General features: G+C 36.5%; 1 protein-coding gene across 3 annotated transcripts in view; it reads left to right on the forward strand.

Moving 5' to 3' along the window:
• Nucleotides 1–21,253, forward strand: part of ZFAND3 (zinc finger AN1-type containing 3) — a 147,012-nt gene that overhangs the window by 28,903 nt on the left and 96,856 nt on the right. For 2 of the 3 annotated variants that reach the window (XM_055725538.1, XM_055725539.1), the window contains exons 2-3: nucleotides 6,204–6,244; nucleotides 8,154–8,180. In XM_055725538.1, coding sequence (XP_055581513.1) covers nucleotides 6,204–6,244; nucleotides 8,154–8,180 — 68 coding nt within the window. Of the gene's footprint in view, nucleotides 1–4,291; nucleotides 4,345–6,203; nucleotides 6,245–8,153; nucleotides 8,181–21,253 lie in introns of all 3 variants that reach the window. The other variant, XM_055725540.1, reaches the window with a different exon arrangement.

Below are 21,253 nucleotides of genomic sequence, written 5' to 3' on the forward strand. Positions count from 1 at the left end.
GTATATTTTCCAAACAAAACCCCCTATAGTAGTAGTAATAATAAAATCTACTAATAACATTTTTCTAATTGCACTAGAATTCTTCCCACTGAGTGTATGGGTATAGAACAGTTGATGAAGTAGAGGACACTGACTGCACTTGCAGAATGTTTAATTTCAGATTTTGGTTCACTTAAAAATCTCTTTCTTGAGTGTTTTTGAATATTTCTCGTTGCCAAGTTCTCTACAGGTCCATGTGCATTTGACATGCTCCACTTCTTTGTGGCAACTGTAAGGTTCTTGTTTTATATCCCCTTAGCAAGATCATAAATTAAGGATGATCTATAAATATCACATTTGCAGCACATATGAAATCAGTGAGGTGACTTCTGATTTAGAAAGTAAAATGGCTGTCTTCAGAAGCTAGTGTATGGCATATACAGAACTTTCAAAAGGCTATTGAGGGTCTCATTAACACAGCCTAATTAACCTCCTTCCTATACAAGGTGAAGTGTTCTATGCTCTAAGCAAATGATGAAAAGTCTAAGGGAAATACAGAATTGGATCAATTTTCTTTTAGTGATAAATAATCCTTCTAGTCTGGTTGGATGAAAGTAAACGTGTGGGCTTTGGATTTGCTTTGGTTGTGTGCCAGGACTCAGCTCAGAATGAATTCTTCAGCAGAGTTAGAAACCTTTGAAAATTGCTTTATAATGGAAATGGTGACAGACCATAAACTACAGTAGTATAAATGCATTGATTTAACATATGGACAGTTGACCTAAGTTGCCAAATACCTGAAACAGTGTGTGCTGAATGTATAGGGAGGAGGCTTCTCTGTAGTTTTAACTAATTAATGACACGATACATATTATGTTAATGTTTCTCAAACATATGACCCCTGACAATATTGGACAGGTATCATTCAAGTGCTAAGATATATTTCTACTGTAGTGATGATGCGCTCCCACTCTTAATTGCTATACTGGAAGGTGACCAAGAAGCATTTAAGATGATGCGTTTGATCACCAATGCAATTACAGTGCCACTGAAGCAGATAAGTTTTCTTACTACGAAGTCATAGGAACTCTGAGTCATAAAGAATCATTCCCAGGTATGCTGGAAAAATTTGTTCCCAATAAAAGTGCAGAATCTGGGATTTCACAAACTTAATTAGCATCTGTGGTTTTAATATCTTAATATAGCATGCATGCATGCATTAGGTATTTAAAAGCATTTTTTCTCCAAGCTCCTTATTCTTCCATCCCCAAAAGAAAACTGAACAAAAATTATTTTCAAGAATGACTGTTATTCTGGTGGTGTTTTTCAAGCACTGAAATACATACCTGTACTAGAATCTTTACTTATTTTCACTCTGGTGCGGCTGTATGATTCTTGCTATTGGTGAGCATCTGCATTAATAATTCCATGTCACTATTATCTTAAAAAGTGTGTGAGACATCCTAATATAGATGCGACTGGGCATTTTCTGTTGCCCTTTGGCATGTGTGTGGAGGTAAGCTAGTATTAGTTTTTAGAGTTTGTGGGTGGTTTTTTTGGTGTTTTTTTTGTTTTGTTTTTTTTCTTTCCTCCTAAAAATGGGATGGGGAAGCTAGAAAGTGCCTGCTTGACAGTCTGCTGGAAAATGTAGAATTCTTTTACAAAGTGTTTACTAGGTGTGCCTACCTATTACGGAGACTGAGTGTTCTGAGATCAGACTAATTTCTCTATACTACTTTTTAACTCTCTTTGCACAAAATTTCCACATGCAGTTTGTTCTTGAACCTTCAGATTGAGATTGTCTTTTTTAGATTCCGGCTATTCTGACCAACTGCTGTACATCAGAGTGGGGAAAGAAAAGCAAACTTCCAGTGAAGACAGAGTAGAATGTGTATTGATTTGGATGGTACGTCGCAATGGTATACTGCCAAATGGCAAGAAAGGAAAGGAATAATTAGTAGTGTAGAGCATAAATTTGAGTAAATAACTTTAAGTGCTTTTAGTGGAGTCGATAAGACCACACCTTTGTAAGAATGTAGTGGAATTACCTTATGAAAATGGAATCGGGCAAGCAATCTTTTCAGTTCTATTAATCAGTTATATAACATACTTCATTATGTATTGATATTTTTGATATTTAAGGCCTCTGGCTGGCTTTAACTCTGCATTATGCACCTTTAACCAGAGATGCAGATGTTGATCTCACTGAAGTGAGCACCTTATGGTAGTCTGCATGTGCATCTGTCTGAAGGCTCAGTTTCTTTTGCTGTGGAAATTTGTAGGCACTGCAATGCAAGTAAGGGGTGTGGTTTTTATTTTTATTCTTACATGTCATTTATTTATTGCTTAAAGTATAATTAACTTCCAGGATTTCCCATTTCTGTAAATTTCTTCCTCTTTCAAAGTCACTGTGTCGTTGCCATGACTTTCATGGATGTGTTGTTAAGTGAGTGTTTTTGTTTGTTTTGTTTTTCTTTTGGCAGTGGAAGCTCTTCTAATGTCTGCACTTGTTTCAGACTGAGCCTAGTGGAACTGTTGCATGCAATGTTTTCGTAGCCTCTGGGGTTTTCCGGCTGGCTTGGAGTATCTTCTGCCTCTAAATTGCACTGCCACTTGACCTTCTGAGTTATGCTTCACCTTGTGCCTTCCAATCTACATAATAATTTTTTGTCACCCTTGAGTTAAATGGTTTCTTTTTGACAGGTGGAAGTACCTTCAAATAGGGTTTAACTTTATATTCTGTCTCAGTGACAATACCATTCTATTTGGCTTGATTTATGCATAAATATGAATGTCGTTCTGAATACCAGCTTAAATTAGGTACAAATGAAGATTGTAGATTATCAGTATAAAACTTGCTTTCTAGGTATATTGTACACATAAAACGTATACTGTAGTAATTCTGGATTAGGTGCTGTTAAGCATGAAGCTGAATTTTGAGGGAAACCTGGGAATTACCTTAATAAAGTCGAGTTAAAGACTGTGGTGATTTGGTATCTGTTTCAGAAGCATGTTGAATATCCCCAACCAAACTGTGACAGAAAGGTGTAGAAATGTTGGGTGTCAGCCTAAAGACTTGTAGTCTAAGACATACAGTTCTCATTGCCAGGACTGACTTTGAATTCTAGCTTCACTGTGCCTTATTCATCTTTACACTCATGACTTTACTGCATATTCCTAGAAATCAGAACTGTATTGCTTTCCCTAGAAGTCACCTGCTTGAAGCAGAGTTGGCTGCTGTGACCTTCTCTGTCCTATGAAGTGGCAACTGAGCTGTATCGTGGCCAGGACTGTTTGATGTTTTAGAACTTTTGCATGTTTCAAATAAAATTACCTCTAGAAATAACAGATATTACGAATGTATAATACATTTGAAAACGCTACTAGGAGCAAAGATATTTTGTATTTTGGTGTTCCTGCCTAGCAGTATGAGCTTTGGTGAATGTTGGAGTTGGTAGGAAATAATCAATGTAAACCAGTGATGTGGTTCACAGAGAAGATGGAAATAATGCAGCTTTGGTCAGTGTTAAGAGTCAGATGAGAGAGCCCTTGTTTGCTGTAAAGAGAAGAGCCTAGCAATGAGAGAAGGGATTTGCAGGGTAACAGAGCTGTGAAACATATTTTACTTGACAGGCATTGACATGACTCTCAGATAACGCCTAATAAGTTTGACATGTAAACTGTTTAATGCATTTTTGTTGTAAAGCTTTTGCTCTAATTAAATATTGCACTTTCAAAGAGGGGCCAATTGGTTGATCAACACTATTACTCTGTTTCTAATGAAAATGCCATTTTCTTAGTTGTAGTGTTGTGCTGATGGATCTGCATTGACATAAGTAACTGTGTAAAAGAAACTAAGAAAAAAAACGCTCTGAAAGTTTGCATCCTCATCTTACATAGCAGTATGAGACTGACTTGGATGTCTTGAAAAAGCATATAAAGGGATCGAAGAGAAAGTGATCCTTGAAACTCTTAACAGAGAGCTGAAGTTACGTCGCTCACAGGGTCACTTGTCCAATAGCACTGTCCTTTCAGAAAATCTGTTTTTTTGTGTGTTATGAGTAAATGGCAGCCTCTTTTCTTTTTTCACATAGCTGTATGTTTTGTGTGTGTGTGTGTGTTTTCCATTGTTGGTGTGCTGATAAGTAAATATATCATATGAGGCTTTGGACTGATATTTTAGATATGATTGAGATGGTTGATTATACCACTGAAAACATTTGTCATTGCCCGTTCCAATGTCATCAATATGAACCATCTGAACTCTGCCTTTCTTTTTCTTTGCTGCCCCTGGGGTTTAATGGCTTTGCAGAGAAGCTCCTGCCTGGCATATTGAGCTGCTCCAGAAGGTCTAACCCATAAGCAGTGAGTACTGAGCTGCAGCACACTAATGCTGTAGGTGTTGACTCACCATGCTGTTTTTAATTGCAGTTCTTTTGAAGGTAGATCATTTGTGCAACTGTCAACATAGATACTGAATTTTTGGGTATATACCAATTTGATGATGTATTTGTATGGCTACAAATGTTGTTCTGCTTTTCTTTTCCTGGGAATTAACTTTTTCTCCTGTGCACATACTGTTTGCATTTAAAACTAGCTTTCATGTGTCTGTGGCTCTTGCTATAGCTGGCAAATGCTTATGTCTCTCATCTGCAGTCAACTGTGTTCTAGAATTCCTGAGCCTGATGTAAACCAGCTCTCAAATTTGCATGAATTGAAAAGCATCTGTAATGTTTCGATATGATTAATACTAAGATATGATTGACCAAGTCTGTATTTGCTTAGTTACTGGAAAGTCATTCAAAATATCCATTCGCAAACTTGTGGGGTGGGGGGGAGACTTCTTTAATTCTGGTAGGTGTGTTCATTTGTGATGTAATTGCTTTGAAAAAAACGTCAAAACTTTTGTCTGGAGATAATAAAGTTTTGATTTTTATAATTTGTATATTGTAAGATGCAGAACTCATCTCAAAATTCCATCCACGTTTGACTGGAAATAGAAAACAACTCTTATGGTAGTCTCAATTGATTTTGTGTATGCATATTTCAAAAGATAAAGTTGCAATTAATTTGGCTAAATGATATGCTTCAGCTAAGGCTGCCCTGAGGAGACAAAAAAGGTCTTGTGGGCATGGACAGTTTTGGTACAATCTTCCCTGTCAATATGTACTTTCAGACTTGCTCAGGATGGTGTTAATACTCATACATAACAGAGCTGATTTAGGAATGCTGAACAAATCAAATATTGGTCAGTGTGCACAGAAACTGGGTTGCTTTTACTGAAAGAAATCTCAGAGAGCTTGTGAGAACATTCTGCAGCTCACTTTGTTAAGGAGATGTGATGTTAGAAGAGAACTTTCCATAAATGGGAGAACCTTTTTCTCCCATAGTATATTGCTTTGGGTAGTTTCATGGTAGCCCTAGAGAAAAGGCCTATCGCCCTAAATTTTTTTTTTTTTTTTTTTTTTGTGAGCCTGCTGATTTTGTGAGGGAGAACACTTGTGGCATAATTGCACAAACACTTTGGAGATATCTGGGAGGCTTAAGATATTCCTGTTGTTCTCCAGCTGTTTTTCTGTCAGCTGAAGGTTGCTGCCCTCAAAGTTGAGCTACACTAATGGATCATATGAACTGTCCTAGTCCATGTCAGTGCAAAGTCAGCCAAGTTATTTTAAATTACTGCTGGACTCAGCTGAGGGTAGTAATGAACAGCTTGAGGTAATAACTTCTTAAGCCATTCCAGCTAGACTTCCAAGAGCACATCTGTCTGTGTCTTTATAAGTGCAATACTTTAATCTCTCTATTGCTGTACCGTATTCAGGATTTGTCAGGACTGCAGAGCGGTTGCCAAGGGGAGTCTAATATTCAAGTCAATGTATTGGCTCTTCTTGTCTGTCATTGTTATCATATTGTGATAGATCCAAATGATAAGTGTGTAACAAATACATAGAATGGTAAAGTAAGCTTATTTTCTTATATAAGGTAAATGTGTGGAAGTCATGTTTTGGAAGCTCTTTAAATTGGAAAGAGATTGCCATATGAAGTCTCTTTTCTCTGTCCCTATTCTTAGTTCAGCCACTTCTAGCCACTTACCTTTGATTCCTAGCCATTTAAGTTCTTACCCTCTCTGTACCCTTGCTTCATTCCCAAAAAAACTTCCATGTATTGATTAGAAGTATAATGAATTTTTTAGCTCTATTTTTTTTTTTTTATTTTTGCCCCAGGTCCAGCAAGACTATGAATCTCTGTTCCAAATGCTTTGCTGGTAAGTGCAGTAAAAGGTTTTGTGTTTTTGTTAGATTATTGAAACCACATTGTTGGCATCTCCTTTAGGATTTGTGCATGGGTTTCTCTTCCTTCAGTGTGTATATGTAATCAGATTTTCCTCACTTTGGTGCTTCATTTGTTTACTAATCAAAAACGTCTTGTGTAAATGCACCAATTGAACCTTGTTCTTGTTCTGGAATACCCTTGAAGTACAGAGCTCTGCTGTCAGCACAGCTCCTGTGCAGATGGTCTGGCTTTCAGAATGCATAAGTCTGAATTGTAATTTGGAGTTCTGTAGGATTTATTTTGTGATAAACTCTGAAATATATTACGGATAAAAAATGAAAAATTGTTATAGAACATCCCTTGTTCCATTTCTTTTTAACTTGCAGCCCTTGAACATTAAATCAGCTGTAGTTCATCAGTAGGCTAATTCTAATTGCTACATATTATTTTCTTATTGCAAGGTGATTGCTACTGTTTAAAATGTTAGGAATAGCTATGGACCTTTTCCTGTTAGCATCTTCTATCTTTGAATTTCTGAAAATTTTTGTTTGTATTAGTACTGTATACTTATTTTTAATTGTAATTAAAGTGCTGTCGTAGATCCATAGATCATGATTGTTATTTTATCTTGGGGGAAACAGGTGCAATAGTAAAAAAATCAGGTTTTTTTAAGACTTTAAAGATTTTTCTGCGTGGTTTTTTTTTTTTTTTTTTTTTACAAAAATAAATTTTGACTTAGATTTCAGATCTTGGGTTCAGCATGACTTCATTAAACAAACACATGGGAAATAAAGATTGTCAAAGGCTGTTCAGAAAAATGATGCATGTATTTCTCTGGCTGTTTTCCAAAACAATGGATTACTGGAAAAGGGTATACTGAAGAAAGTTCAAGTCCTTTCTTGTACTCTTTCCTTACTGATCACAGAAACAAGATACTAGGTTTTTGATTTGACTCAGTACAGCTGTTATGTTCGTATCAGCACTGTAAACAACTTCTGTGTACCTCAGAAATGTGGTTTTTCTGATCCTGAGATATCAGAATGGCCCATCCCTCATATTCTGAATTTAACAGAGTACCCAAAACTTCACTGCCAGTAGATGAGGCATTAAGCAAAGCATCTTTTATTTTGGTTTTACTGGGCATTCTTTGTTGCTTTGTTTTTAACATGAAGAAAAATTCTTGGCTGCTATTCTGTAATTCTCCTGACATGCCATTACCTCTGATCAAGTTCATTTTTTCTATTGTACAAAATGATATCTAAATATTTATGGGATTTTGGGCGTGGGGGTGGGGTAGGGAAGCTTGATTATTTAAAATTCTCAAGAATTTCCTTGCAGCCTGTTTATTTCAATGAAATAAGACTTTTGAAGAGTTTGAGTAACTTAAAAAGCTGCTGCTAGTTGGAACAAAACCAAGTATTGTAGGAAAAGGCAAATTTAATTTATGTTTTTTTAGATCTTAACTATGGTTCCTTTAACAAGTAGCACTCAAATAACCAGTTCTGTTTGAGTAGTAACTCAAAACCTCTCAATGTCATCGTTCCAACATAAGTATCTTTTTTCTTTTTTTTCCTTTTTTTTTGTGTGTGATATTACTCAAATATTTTTGTATATTTTTTTTATACTGGGCTTGCAGCCACAGTATTGAAATAGAAATATTTAGACTCTTGTTTCTGTAAATTTAAGCCCCACAGATAGCAAGATTTTAGGAAAGTAAGCTGTTGAAAGATGCTTTTCACTATTCCAGGCACTCCCAAAATACGATATGAAGGAATTTCCTCTTGTTTCTCTTTTAATATGGCAAGTTATTAATTCAAATGTATTGAAACAGATTTGTATGCAAGGGAAAATTGGGAATTATTATTTCTCTTGACCATCGTTTCCTTTCTCTTTTATTTTAGAAAAAAGAAATCCACACAACGAAAAAGGTTAGTGACTTTGTTAAATGACTGGTTTGATTATTTTTTTTTTTTCAGAGGGAAGGGATAGAATCTAGTCTTCTGTTGGTTTGTTTTTGTTTTTTTTTTAAAATTCATTTCAGACCCACAGCAGCAAAGCCCCTTACATTTGTGCAAGCATTACCTTTTTATATAGATCAAGGGAGAAGGGCAATAAGTCGGCAATAGATGAAAACGTTGTTGGGTTTACATTGCAATATGAGTTATGTGGAACCTTCCCATCTTTACTGTTTTTCCAGACTTTGAACTATGTACAATTTTGTAAATACGTGATCATGAGCTCTTCCTTGCTTCTGCCCTTCCTCTCTTTCCCATTCCCTGGGAGAAACGGTCATAGTTTGATGTCTGTGATGTTAATTAGCACAGAAACAAAACAAAGGGCAATGGTCAGGGGCTGTCAGTTTGCCACCCTGTTTGACCAAATGCTTGTGGTTTCTAAATTTATTGTCAAGATAAATTCACTGAATTTTCACTCCCATTGTTGAAAGATGAAACAAACAGCAAAAGCAACCAGATTATGTAGCAGGGAGACTGGAATTCCTTGTTTTGACTATCTTTGTACTTTTTCTACAGAAATACTTTTCACAGGTTATAATAGAGACTAAGTTGTTCAGCTTTCTACGGTAAGAATGAGCTGAATACTGCACAGATACATGCAACCCTTTGCCTAGAAAAGCCCAATAATTCGACCTAGATCTAGGAGGTTCACTGAGCTCTTCTCTACAGCCACAAATCTGTTCATTTGCTGCAGAATAGTTCTTGGCTTGCACATGAAGGTTGATAAATACTGGAGAGGAACTTGAAGTTAGCAGTTGTCTTCGGCCTGCTTTGCCTCCCCTTTGCCCCATCTGCCTATTCCAAGAAGGAATACCCACTTTGTTTCATTTAAGACCTGTAGAATCAGTGAACTCTGAAAAGTTCAAGAGCCTCTCTGAAATAATTCCAAGTTAATTGTACTTCACAACATTGTCTCCAGTGCTGACCATGTGCTATCAATGCCTCAGTCTCCTGATACAGTACAACTATAATCCTACATATTAAATTGCTTCAAATAAATTTTCTCTTCAGATAGTTAAGGCATAGTTGCTTCAGACTTCCTGCACATCCAGAATATAAATGCAATAAAGTGTCGGTATTTTTTAAAAAAATCAGAGCATAGGCTGGTAAATGCAAAAAGGCAAATTACAGCCAGAGTATCTCCCTTGGTGACACCACATCTTTTGCTAATACTGCAGCCTCTCTTTCAATATGGTGAACTGTGAAATCTGAATGATTAAAATGCAGGACAGTGATAAGTGAAATTTTTCAGAAGTACTCTTTATTAATCTGTCTTTGCTGCTGTTAGGTTTGTGGAAGCTTTAATATCATCTTCAGGTAGGGACATTGAGTACTTTGAAAAGCCACTTTTACAAAGTAGGCTCTTTCAGGCAGGAATTCTACATTCACAGAAACAACAGTTGGTACTTCAAAAACTCAATTTTAATTGGAACCTTTGTGAACAGTCACAGAACAAACTAATACAGAGTAAGAACAATTACTTAAATACAGAAAATAGTAAAACTAGACTTTCTATTTAAATCACCCAAAAAATTCTGTCTGCCTTTAATCCGTTTGATTCTTAGACTAGAAAGTTTAATTTGTGTTACGGTGCTATCAGCATTGGAAAGAGAGGTGCGGGAAGTGGATTTCAGCTTGTGTGATAGTATGTGAAGCTGAAGGTAAGTGCCGTACTAGATGGTTTGGTGGAGAGGTGCACTGGGAAAACTGGAGAAAGACAAAATGCGTATTCATGGTTTTGTGAATCAATTTTATAGCCCTTCTGTCTGAAGGTGTAATTGAAACTTCTAGAGGTAGATGTCCATTTCTTTTCTTAATCTAGATATGCAATGTTAACGATCATGTTCTGTGAAGTGCTAGATTAGCATCACTTGAGAAAATACTTAAACCATTTAACCCAAGAATTCTCTGAGTTTTAGGGGCCTTGACTTTTAGTTTATTTTTATTTTTAGTTTGAAATCAAACACATTTTTTTTACGTACTGGTATCTTGATGAGTAAAAAATATGGATTTTTTTAATCTTCATCTATCAAGTAGGAGCTGGAACCATGTATGTATTTTCAATATTTACACTCAGCTCTATGCCAGATTATGAAATTTTAGAACTTCAATAGTATCTTTTATTCTCCTGAATTTGAAAGATCTCATAAGAGGGAGAAAAATAGACAGTCTTCTACATAACATCTGATTATAGAATTACTCGCTATTCTTTGTTTCTTGAATTCACTCAGATGTCTGACTGTAGAGTTATTTCATGTTTTTGTGCATCTTAACGCTTCTGCTTTGTTGAGCAGACCTTTATTCTGTCATGCCTAAGCCATGCACAGTTTTTGGAATTCACAGAATTGGGGGTTTTATGTGACTCAGCGTCACTTGAATAACACAATTTCCCCTTCTCTCAGGCTTTGTAAATCCTAGGAGCTATTTAGAATGCTGACTTCAGTGGCAGTAATAAAACCTACTGTAAGCATGAGGTGGCAAAAATCAGCATTCCTGCCTAAATAGGTTTTGCTGTTAATCAACTGTTAACTTGATCTTCAGGCAAGCTTTCAGCTTGCTTACTGGAAACCTTTTCAACAGGTCCATCTTGCATGTTGCTAGTTCATATTCTGTTGTCTTTGCTGTATCCTGTTGTATGACACATGACAAATTATGCTTTATTCAGCCCTGCTTCATAAAGTTTTCATTCCTAAATGGATGATTAAATATGTTATATTTGCATTTTCCATATCCTTGTAATTTCTTATGTGGATCCACGTCTTAGTACTTTGCTGAAAAAGCAGCAGGCATTTTCAGAAGTTTGAAAACAGTACTAAGGACTAATCTGTACACAAAATGTTTCTTTTTCAGTATAGTATTCCCTTTGTTGGCTCCTGATGGAAACTGGTGCCTCAATTTGTTGCTTCATTAAGCTAGAATTTGTTGCTGTATTCATGTCTGTCTTTGTATTTTGAAGTACATGGACTGCTTGGTACAAAGACCAGGACTGACTGGCTAGCACTTGAAAGTAGGGAAGCTTCATCTTCAACTTCTAATACACAGTCAGGCTTGCAGATAAATAATTCTTGGAAAATTGTATAGCTGGTTACAGTGGTAACAAAGATATTTCTAATTTCTAGAGTAATTACTAATAAAGAACTATAACATTCCAGATATAAACACAGATATTGTTTGGTATACGTTTAATTTCTTTAACTCTATGCCTAAATAATTTTTGTAAGTGGAAGGCTGGCAGGGAAAGGATGTCTTATCATAATTGATAAACTTGAGATGTATGCTAAGTTGGAGAAAGACAATCACCATGAAATGGAATCAAGAAAAATAATTGGATAAATTACTTTAGTTTGACTTATCTTACTTATCTGTATGCTTGATTTGCACTGCTGACCCCAAAGATTCTCTTTACTCTGTTAGTATGCATTATTCTGTGGCTTTAAAGAAAAATGTAAAGAGCTGAGTAATAGCTCTGTTTGGGTTGTTAGAAGAGAGCAATATTTTATGGAAGGATTGGAAAAGGATTTATATGTATTTAGTTGACTCCTTTTCCCCTAACCTGTCTTAAAGGTTTGGAGAGGAAATACAAATTAATAGAAAATGAGTTTATTCAAGCATAGTTGTATTATCTAAGCTTAGGACTAATTGTTTTTCTTCTGTCAAAAATAGTACCGTCAACGAAATTATGCAGCATAGTTACGCTACATGTTGCTAGTACTCAGTATATACAGAAGAACTGGAAATATGGGAGAGAAGGACACCTGAAGCTTTCTAGGTTTGCTGGAGTGTGCAGAATTTAAGAGATCAATTGTAAAGGAGGCTAGTATAATACTGAGGGGTCCACTTTTCTTCTGTCTATACTATCGTGGCATGGAAGTTGTGGAGTGCTTTGTGGCAACACCAATATGATTTTGCTATGCGTTATGTAGAAAGACGTTCCAGATGCTGTATAGAAGACACAACCCTCATCTGCCTGGGACCTGGCTGTGTAAAGGCGTTGTATGCACAGCAGAGCAATGTAGAGTGTGGACAGGGCCAATTGCTCAGCGGCTGGTTTGATCTGCTCGATTATTTTCTTCTTTATCTCCTCCTTTGTCTTCCCCCTTATAAAGTAGTGGGAAGGGGCAAGCCTGGTGGAGGACAGACCCATGAAGTATTTTTATTTTTGTACAATTGTTAGTGGAAGAAAGAGAATTTCTTTCACAGCTGGCACTCAAATGTTGTATATTGTGGTAGGACAGTTTTTTGTTTCTGACTACTACTAACTTCAACTTAGTAGGGCTTTTTCCAGTCACATTTGAAAATGTCTTTTCACCAACAGAGTCTAGGAGAATGGAATGCCTTCTTAATTAAGAACTTTAACATTTTACAGTCAAACCTATCAACAAACTACCCTGTGGGACATTAATGGCAGTTTCATTGGATTGCATCTTGCTAAATTCATAGTCTAGTGGTATGGGGCTCATTTGTTAAAAATATGAATTACACTCAAACAAAAATAAGACTGCTTCTCCATACTGGGTACCTGAAAAGATTGCCAAAAAGTCCTGATGTACTTTTTTCCTCTGTCTTAACAAGACAACATTGATATTTTCCGTGTGTTTTCTTTTTCTTATCTCAGGGGACTGCCAGTCCCATTTTACAGACTGATCCACACACAAAGAGCTCAGCCCTTTTTTGTCTCAGACTTGATTATTTTTAGTTTTTCATTGCTCTGTTTTCTTCTTTATGGTAAAGCCAGTTTCTTTCTATTTTGTTACTATCTTGTTCACCTTCTAACTCATAACCTTTCCAAATGACTCGTTGAAACACCAGCTGTAATTTAGTCTCTTGTGTATAGGTTCTCTGATGATGTAAAAAAAAAAATGTTTATAAATATGACTTGATTACCATGATGTTTGCACATTGCCAGCATGAAAGTGTAGTTACCTATTTGAAATGTGCAACCCATAGGCTTCATTTATTAAACTTTTTTGTAACTCCATTCTCCTATAAATGTGTGCATAAGATAGGAGAAGGAATGTTTTTCTTTTTTCCCCATTTAGCCATTTGCTTGATTTATAGAAAAGTCTGTGTTCTGTGTATTTGCTCGTTTGGAAACCTTCTGTAGTTTATGGAGACACTAGTGATTTGTTCCTTAGCCTCCCTGTGGAGTTTGTTCCATATTACAATCTAATTCCATGTCCGTGTCGTGCACTCCTGAGTTGTTAATTTGTACATTTCGATGCAGTTTGTTTCATCGTGTTTTTGTAATCCAAACTGAATGTAACGAGCTGTGTGCTTTGGGGACCCAGCCTTGCCTTGCCAATTAGAACAAGTGGTTACTGAGAGAGAGCATGTTTTAAATAAAACATGGCACCTCTGTGTGGGACCAGCAGCCTTTGGGGAATAAAAGAGGATATTTTAACTCTTTCTCTCTGAGAAGAGAGGTCAGTATCAGTGAGCGCATTTTAGAAACATTGAACTCATTCCTTTGAGATACATGATGCAGGTTCATATTTCATCTTGCAAATAAAATTTAGTTTGTCATTGGAGATGTATTATGCAGTACTGCATGCGGAGTATTTAGGAATGCACAAGGATCTCTCTTGAGCTGACCGCATGTTTTCTAGGATTCTAATCGCTAACACCACAATGAAAATTGTGCAGGACTAGCAGCTAACCTTTTTCTTTTCCCCTTGTACTGCTACCCAGGAGGCTGAGGTAGGACAGGAAGAGTGCCAGGTGGTAGAAGAACTAGTGGCAAAATGTATTTTACATGGGAAGCATCTAGAAGCAACACTTATTAAATAAAAGCATGAAGTTTATGTGCTAGGTGACCGTGAGGAAGGGCTCATTGTTATTCTACCATTTTTAGTTAGCTGTGGAAGTGTGCCTCTGTGACCATCAATATTTGTGATTGTTACAGAAATTATCCAGCATTCTGCTGATCTTTATGCTAACTAAATTTCCTGGTGAATTCAAGCAAGACACAGCAATAATTTTAGAAGCTAACTCTACTTAGCATTTTCCTTCTATTCCAGCCCCAACAATTCCTTTCCTCTCTCCACACTCTCACTTGGATGTTTTACATGCTTGTTTGTCTTCAAAGGGAAGAAGTTACTGTCCACCATCACCTTTCAGCTAAGGACACTGAGAAAGAATTTAGGCAAACAGTTGTGGTGACTGACTCAGACAACATTTCAACAGTCCTTGCACACACAACCAAGGCAAGACCAAGAGAAACCTCCCTTGGGAAAACCTTTTAGTTCAGCAGCGGGATGTAAGGGAAGAATAACTGCTAAGGTGATATAAGCTGTTAGGTAAGCAGGTGAATAAGAAAAATGTGATCTGGTAATAGAAAAAAAATGTAACTAATGACTTTTCAATTGTCTATCGATTTTATATGAAAGGAATGTGATCTAGCAGCTAGACAGCTAGCTAGGAACTCGAGACTCAATTTTGTTTTCACAGTCAATGAGCATTTCTTTGTGATGCTAGATAAGTCACTTTTTTTGTCTTCCATTTCTGTTCCTCATCGGTTACTCGGAGATGGTATTTCCCTGCTTCACTGGAATGTTTGTGAAGGTAAAATATGTATGATGTTCAGTACAGTAGCAATGGTCATCTAAGGAGCTGAGGTAAATCTAGAGCCCTTTCTTGGGAAACAAAAGATCATTTTGAGAAACAACATCTGTATTTTCCAAGTCAGCTTGAAGTAAGCATGCCATTAGCACATATTGGAGTAAATTACAATTTGTCTGTCTTCAGTGGCAGTCAAGGCTCTCGGGCTGAGTAAATTGCCCAGACTCTGGGATAGAAGCTTGATCCTCTGGTTATATGTATAGGAGATTGATACCCTACCCTCACCCCCCAACACTAGCATAGTGTTAGTGCAGGAAATTAGAGTAGCAAATTAGTTTCAGATCTTATGGAGGAAGAAGACAGTTTTATTTCACAAAATCTGTATTTAAGTTGATTTTGTCTATTTTTATTTTCACACCCATATAGTCACAAGCCCCAAGATGCACGTCCAAGTAGTCTGGCCAACATAACCTTTGTGCAACACAGACAACAAGGAGCTCTGGCTATCGAGCCCTTGCTATGATGAAAAGCTGATTTTGGACTTGCCTTTTATAGCCTTCAGTAATGGATGCTGTGAGGGACCTTTTGCTTCTTTCTTTTGTCTTAGCCCTCATAAGTTTTAGGCAAAATTCTGGTATTTCAGTTCTCTTCTTTCCCATATGTGGCTGTTCTACAGTTGCAGTTTGGTTCTTCATTTTCTTCACACTTATCTTTTGTTCAGTTTGTTTTTCTTCTTAATTTGAATGAAATCACACTGCACTATTGAAATTAATACGTACCATGTCTTTTAAATCCCTTAATGCTGTTTTTGGGGGAATCTGCAAACATTCCAGTCATTCTTTATTCTTACCAGTCTTCATAGATCTCTTACAAATCCTATATGTTCTCACAAAGTTAGTCACCAGAGGGCAAACTGCTCATGCAGATTTAGTCAATACAACTATAACTTTACCTTTTTTAAAAAAAAATCATCCCAAACTATTGCCTATGAATGAGTTTACATGTAGTATTAATTAGATGGAAAGTGAAAAGTATGACTCTCTTCAGATAACATACAGAAGTTAGTATTTTACATTGAATGAGAGGGAATTTTTATGTTAACATTTAAACTGTTTGACTAATTTGCACACTTCAGGGGTGGGGGTGGGGGGTGGGGCAGAAATTCCCCTTTAGATAAAATTTGCTATTGTGTTCACATAAAAATATCACTTAATTATTAGTCAGGGAGAATACTAGTAGCTTAGAATAGTTTCCAGCAGGAATCTGTCTTTAACCTTAATTGTGAGTAGATGAATCTCTGTAATGGAGGGGGCTGGGGGTGGGGGGGAGAGGGGGCAAATCTTATGCTGGAGATCGCAAAGCCTGCAGTACTGTAGATAAGGCCTGCCTTGAAAAGTTGACCAAAATAACTGCATGTCTAGTAACCGAGTGTGCAAGATTTTGTTCCCTTCCTTTGCAGGAAGCATAGATTGTTGACTGAAGATTTAGGAAATGACAAGACAGGTTACAGTGCCATAATAATTAATCCATTCTGTGTGTATGCATTATAACTGTCTTTTAATTACAGTAAAAGGAGCAAAGGGTACAGGAAAGTGTAAGATTACTGGCCTGATCTGGTTTAGATCACAGGTCATTAAATATCATCTAGGTAAGCTATGTTTGCTGAAAATGTCTCCTTTAAACAGATACCCTGTCCTGATATGAAGACACTGCGGGTTCTGTGTGCACCATGGGTGCTAGTATTTCTAATGAATAACTGCTCTCGCAATTAAGTAAGAAATAAAGTACATATTTTTAATTGCAACACTATAAAGATGTTTCCACAGAATCGTACTCTCATTTATTGTACTGAATAGGAAGCAATATAAGACATTCTGTCATGACCTATATCGTCTTCCTACAGCATTTGCACATTGACCTGAACAGACAATAATTATTTTATTTATAGAATTTCTTTAGAGAACTAATTAGCCCCCCAGTACGTTAAGAAAATAATTTACCATCTTGATATTTCTGTGAATCAAGGTGGTGATATTCTTGTTCACTATACATTGACATCTGTGCTTTGGATTCTTATCTAACATTCGCAGATACTGGATATCAACTTCGCAAAGCCTTGGGACGATAGTTCTTTCTTAATCTCTCTCCCCCAATGCATATAATTTTATGATGCTTTAAATGATGAATTCACAGGTCTCCCTACCTTTATGGAACTGCAGGGGTATTGAACGCTTCTGCTAGTGGGAACCCAAGATTACCTATTTGAACATCCTGAAAATAAATAGTAGTAGTAGGAACTTAGAGAAGTCATGTAGGAATTCTGTGGCAAAGACAGCGGGTAAAGTTCTCGTCATACGTTTTGAACATCTTTCATTCTACTCAATTAGCAACTAAGGGTCCTCTAAAGGTGAATTTCTATGATTGTTTGCATGCATTATGAAAATAATTTAAAATAAGATAAAGAGGTGAGATCACAAGTGTAAAAAAAATAAAAATAAAAATATTAGTACAGACACTTACTCGTTTCAGACTGCTTGACATTTTGAGCTTAGTGTAGGACCTGGCCATCCTGCGATGCCATCTTGCCATCCCTCTGGTATAAATAAATTCAGCTATGTGGAACTGAGACTGTTAGCCAAAGAATTTGAAAACCATGAGTCAGGAGTGTTGACTCTGAGCTGCTGGGCTGTAATCAGGTCACAGATTGGACCCAAATGCTCTTGTCTCACTTTTGATCAGAAGTGCTGAAGCTGAACAAGCAGTCTAGTCATAGTCTTCTACAGAGTCCACCTTCAGAGACTGCTCTTTTCTTGTTGCAGCAAGAGGAGAGCAAAGTAGCTCTGGTAATGGTCTTCAGACAATACTGCAACATTTTTTTCTCTCCTTTGCATTAAGACTTCTCATGGGGTGAATTTGGAAGGAGACTGCTTTGTGTATTTTTAAATGCTGATGTTACCCACAGCACTGAATAAGTGAACGCATAAATTTCATGATGAACAAGGTTAATGAACTCAGTGTGTAAGGAAGAAACAGTGGAACTTTCTAAACTTTGTTTTGTATTTATATCTATTTATATACATTAGCAATTCAACAAAATTGGTAGCATTTTTATTTGATCTCAGTTCCTAAATAACAGGAGCTTTTCTATTTTGGGATTGGGGCGTTTCTGCCCAGCTTTGTGGGAAAGTTCCCATATAAATGGAGAGTAAGTACAAACAGCCGATAGGTGCTTCCGGCGAGGGGGTTATAAGCATTAGAAATGACCAAAAGTGTTGTGTATATCGAATACGTCTAGGTTGCTCAAAGTGGACTTGGTATTCATTTGCTTCCAGTTAATTTATCTGAGGTGAAGTTTGCAGTGAGTGAAATCAGCAATAAGAGATGCATTTCTTAATTGGTAATTGTACAAGTTACAGGCTTCGCCCTCTTAACTAAGCACGGTGATTTTTTTCCTTCAGAGTAGGAAAAAAGACTCCTCCAATGCTTTAAATAGTGTCAGTGGAGGTAAATACCAGAGTCTGGCTCATTTCTAGACTGAAAATGAAATATATTGTGCTGTCTGCCATTGTGTTTTAGCAATGTTTAGTATAGTGTTACTGCCCTTAATAGATGAGCTTTCATTCACCTCTGACATATCCTGCCCTGCAATATGTGAAGACATAGAAAGCTGGTCCTAGTGTGGGTGAGTGCAGTCTTTCACCATGGCATTTTCTGTGCCTCAGCAAAGTCCATGCACCTCTTCAAGTCCTCAGCGGAACTGCTGTCTGCTGAAGAGCTTTGAGCAGCAATTTAAAAGCTAGATTTTACAATGCTGGCTCTTTTTTTTTTTTTTTTTTTTTTTTTTTTTGAGACTCGCTAGTATTTAGAGAAAATTGTGATAGATATAAATAATCCTAGAAATGCAGAAGCATTTAATGGATGTGGATGTCTCCCCAGTTGACAAAGGTAAGTTAATGTTTAGAAATACCTCAAATATTAGTCTTTATTCTGCACCATTGCTGTTAGTGTCTGTAATTATTATTTTAAAAGAATTAAAAAAAATTCTGTAAGTGAAAACTTTTAACTGTAAGGGTTTAATTTAATATAGATGTGGCAGTCACTTCTTTTGATAAGCAGCACATGAAAGTTATAGTTATAGCTGCTGCATGACTGCTGCTAGTCAGAGGAAACTGGATGGGTTCCAATGTGAATATCTTTTTTTCAATTCTTCTAATTGGGCTCTTGAATCTGTGAACAACTGAACTGAAAAGTGTTTCTCTGAAACCAAATTCAAGATGGCTGGCTGTGTTCCCTGAGTCAATATATATGGTAGCTGTGGGGAGCAGTAGGTCCTCCAGTGCATTTCTGTCCATTTTCTTTTTTCTTTTCTTTCTTTCTTTCTTTCTTTGAAAGGGTCTTGGTGTGCCTCAGTTGGGATAAATATATAGGAATATTCATCAAACAGCCTTAGAAATGCAGAGCACTGGAAGCTTTTGTAACACAACCTGTTTTTCTTGGTGGTAACCAAAAGAGCTTTTTTGATGTAAAGGTCAGATTGCGTGTATTTGTTCTCACTTGAACTCTTTTTGACAGAACGAAAGCTATTTTGCTCTTGATTTATAAGATATTTACTGTGAGTTAGTACTGCATAAATATCGGACATTGTGAGCAGCTCTGTGTTCTGCTGACCATGCCCTAGTAAATGGTGAAAGGAATTCTAAGATTTTTTTATTGGGGCTTTTATGTAGGTATGGTAACAAAGTACAGAATGTCCATTTACAGGAGAGTAGAAGTAATTGTTTTGTTTTTAACTGGAAACTGTTTTCTCTTCCACACAGCCAGGTCCAATAACTCCCTGTAGAGAGAGAATGAATAGTCAGTTGTGATGCTTTCCATACACACACCTGAGCCTGAGAAATTAGACCATGCTTTAACTGACAGGGAAGGGAAACTTACGGCTCACTTGCTTTTGACTTCTGAAGATGTTGTCAGTACTTGAGAGTATCTCCTTTTAGGAGACTTCAGAAAATGAAGTACTAAACCACATATACTATTATGGCAGCTTGTTCTATAGTTAGGCTTACCAAGGTACTCAAATGAGAGTCTGGCTGCTTTAAAAAGAAAACGTTAAGCAGATAATCTTGCTGATATGTGGACGCATCATTTCTATAAATTCAAATTGAAGATTATTTCTGTGAAGAACAAGAACAGTTTGTAACCCTTTCTGCAGTTTAGTAAAATTGATCAGAATCAATTTCACGGATTTTATGTAAGAGTTTAGTTATGAAAAAAAGTGATTCTAAATGTTTCAAAATTTGGAACAGATTTTTAATATATTTACCCATATAAAGGGTACTTTATATTACCCATGTAAAGGGGTGTGATGGTGGCATTTCAAGGCTTCTGTTATCAAGCAGCAGTCTTACATCTTCTTAGACTATACTTGAGTTGTGCCAGATTAAACACTCTTGTCTACATAGGTTTTTAAATAATTTTCTTTTGTGTGTAGAAAAATACTGAAGTTCTTTATCAGTTTCTCTTCCCTGTGGTGGTGTTCTGTGAGTGTCAGGAATAAAGTAAAGATCTCTTAATCTGGACCATATTTCTTGTGTGCATACATATTTAGTGGGGAACCAAGCTAAAATGTTGGTCTATGTTTATATAAATGTAAACACACAATCTGTATTTTTATAAGTATATACATTCTCTTAAGATATATGCTCTATATTTCATGTAAACATTCTGAAGTAACTTTTTACTCTGAATTGTATGTTAAATATTTCCCATTATAAAGTTACTTCACTTCTTAGAACTCTTTTTAGCTTGTCACATTCCTAATCAAAATAATCCTTTAGAAACTGAAAGACCTCAGATGTGCCTAACCCCACGTACACTTGTTTGGATCAGCTAGCTTTTATCTGCTAGGTGCTGCAAAGGAGCAGATGAGGCATGAAGTCATAGAAGTCACTGGCTAAGCACTTGTATGGAAATACTAAACTGTCTCTAGTTAGAGTAACCTCTTCTGGAAGTGCAGAGGAACAGTTTTTTAAATTTTGGTTTCTTTTAATTATTTTAGTGATTAACATAGAATTGTGAAACAGTAGGAATGACAGTTATCTTCCTGACCTTTTTGCTTTAATCTGTAAACAGAGGCATTGGGAAGGAATATCCTGCTGGATGTGACAGTCTGAAGCAGTCATTTTTACTAACAGTAGCAGCACCTCTAAGTAAATACCAAGCATGTCTTAAATTTAAAAACAAAATAAACAAAACAAAACCAACAAAAAACCAAAAAAACCCCACGCAACAAAAAACCCAAACCCAAATCATTTGAGGTAACTTCATATTTCACCACATAATAAATTTTAAGTTCCTGTATTTGTGAACTTTCTATTAAATTCCAGGTGGCATTCAGATGTATTCCTACACTATGAATGGACAAATAAGCT

The sequence above is a fragment of the Falco cherrug genome, chromosome 13 (assembly GCF_023634085.1).
Source record: "Falco cherrug isolate bFalChe1 chromosome 13, bFalChe1.pri, whole genome shotgun sequence".
NCBI classification, from domain to species: domain Eukaryota; kingdom Metazoa; phylum Chordata; class Aves; order Falconiformes; family Falconidae; genus Falco; species Falco cherrug.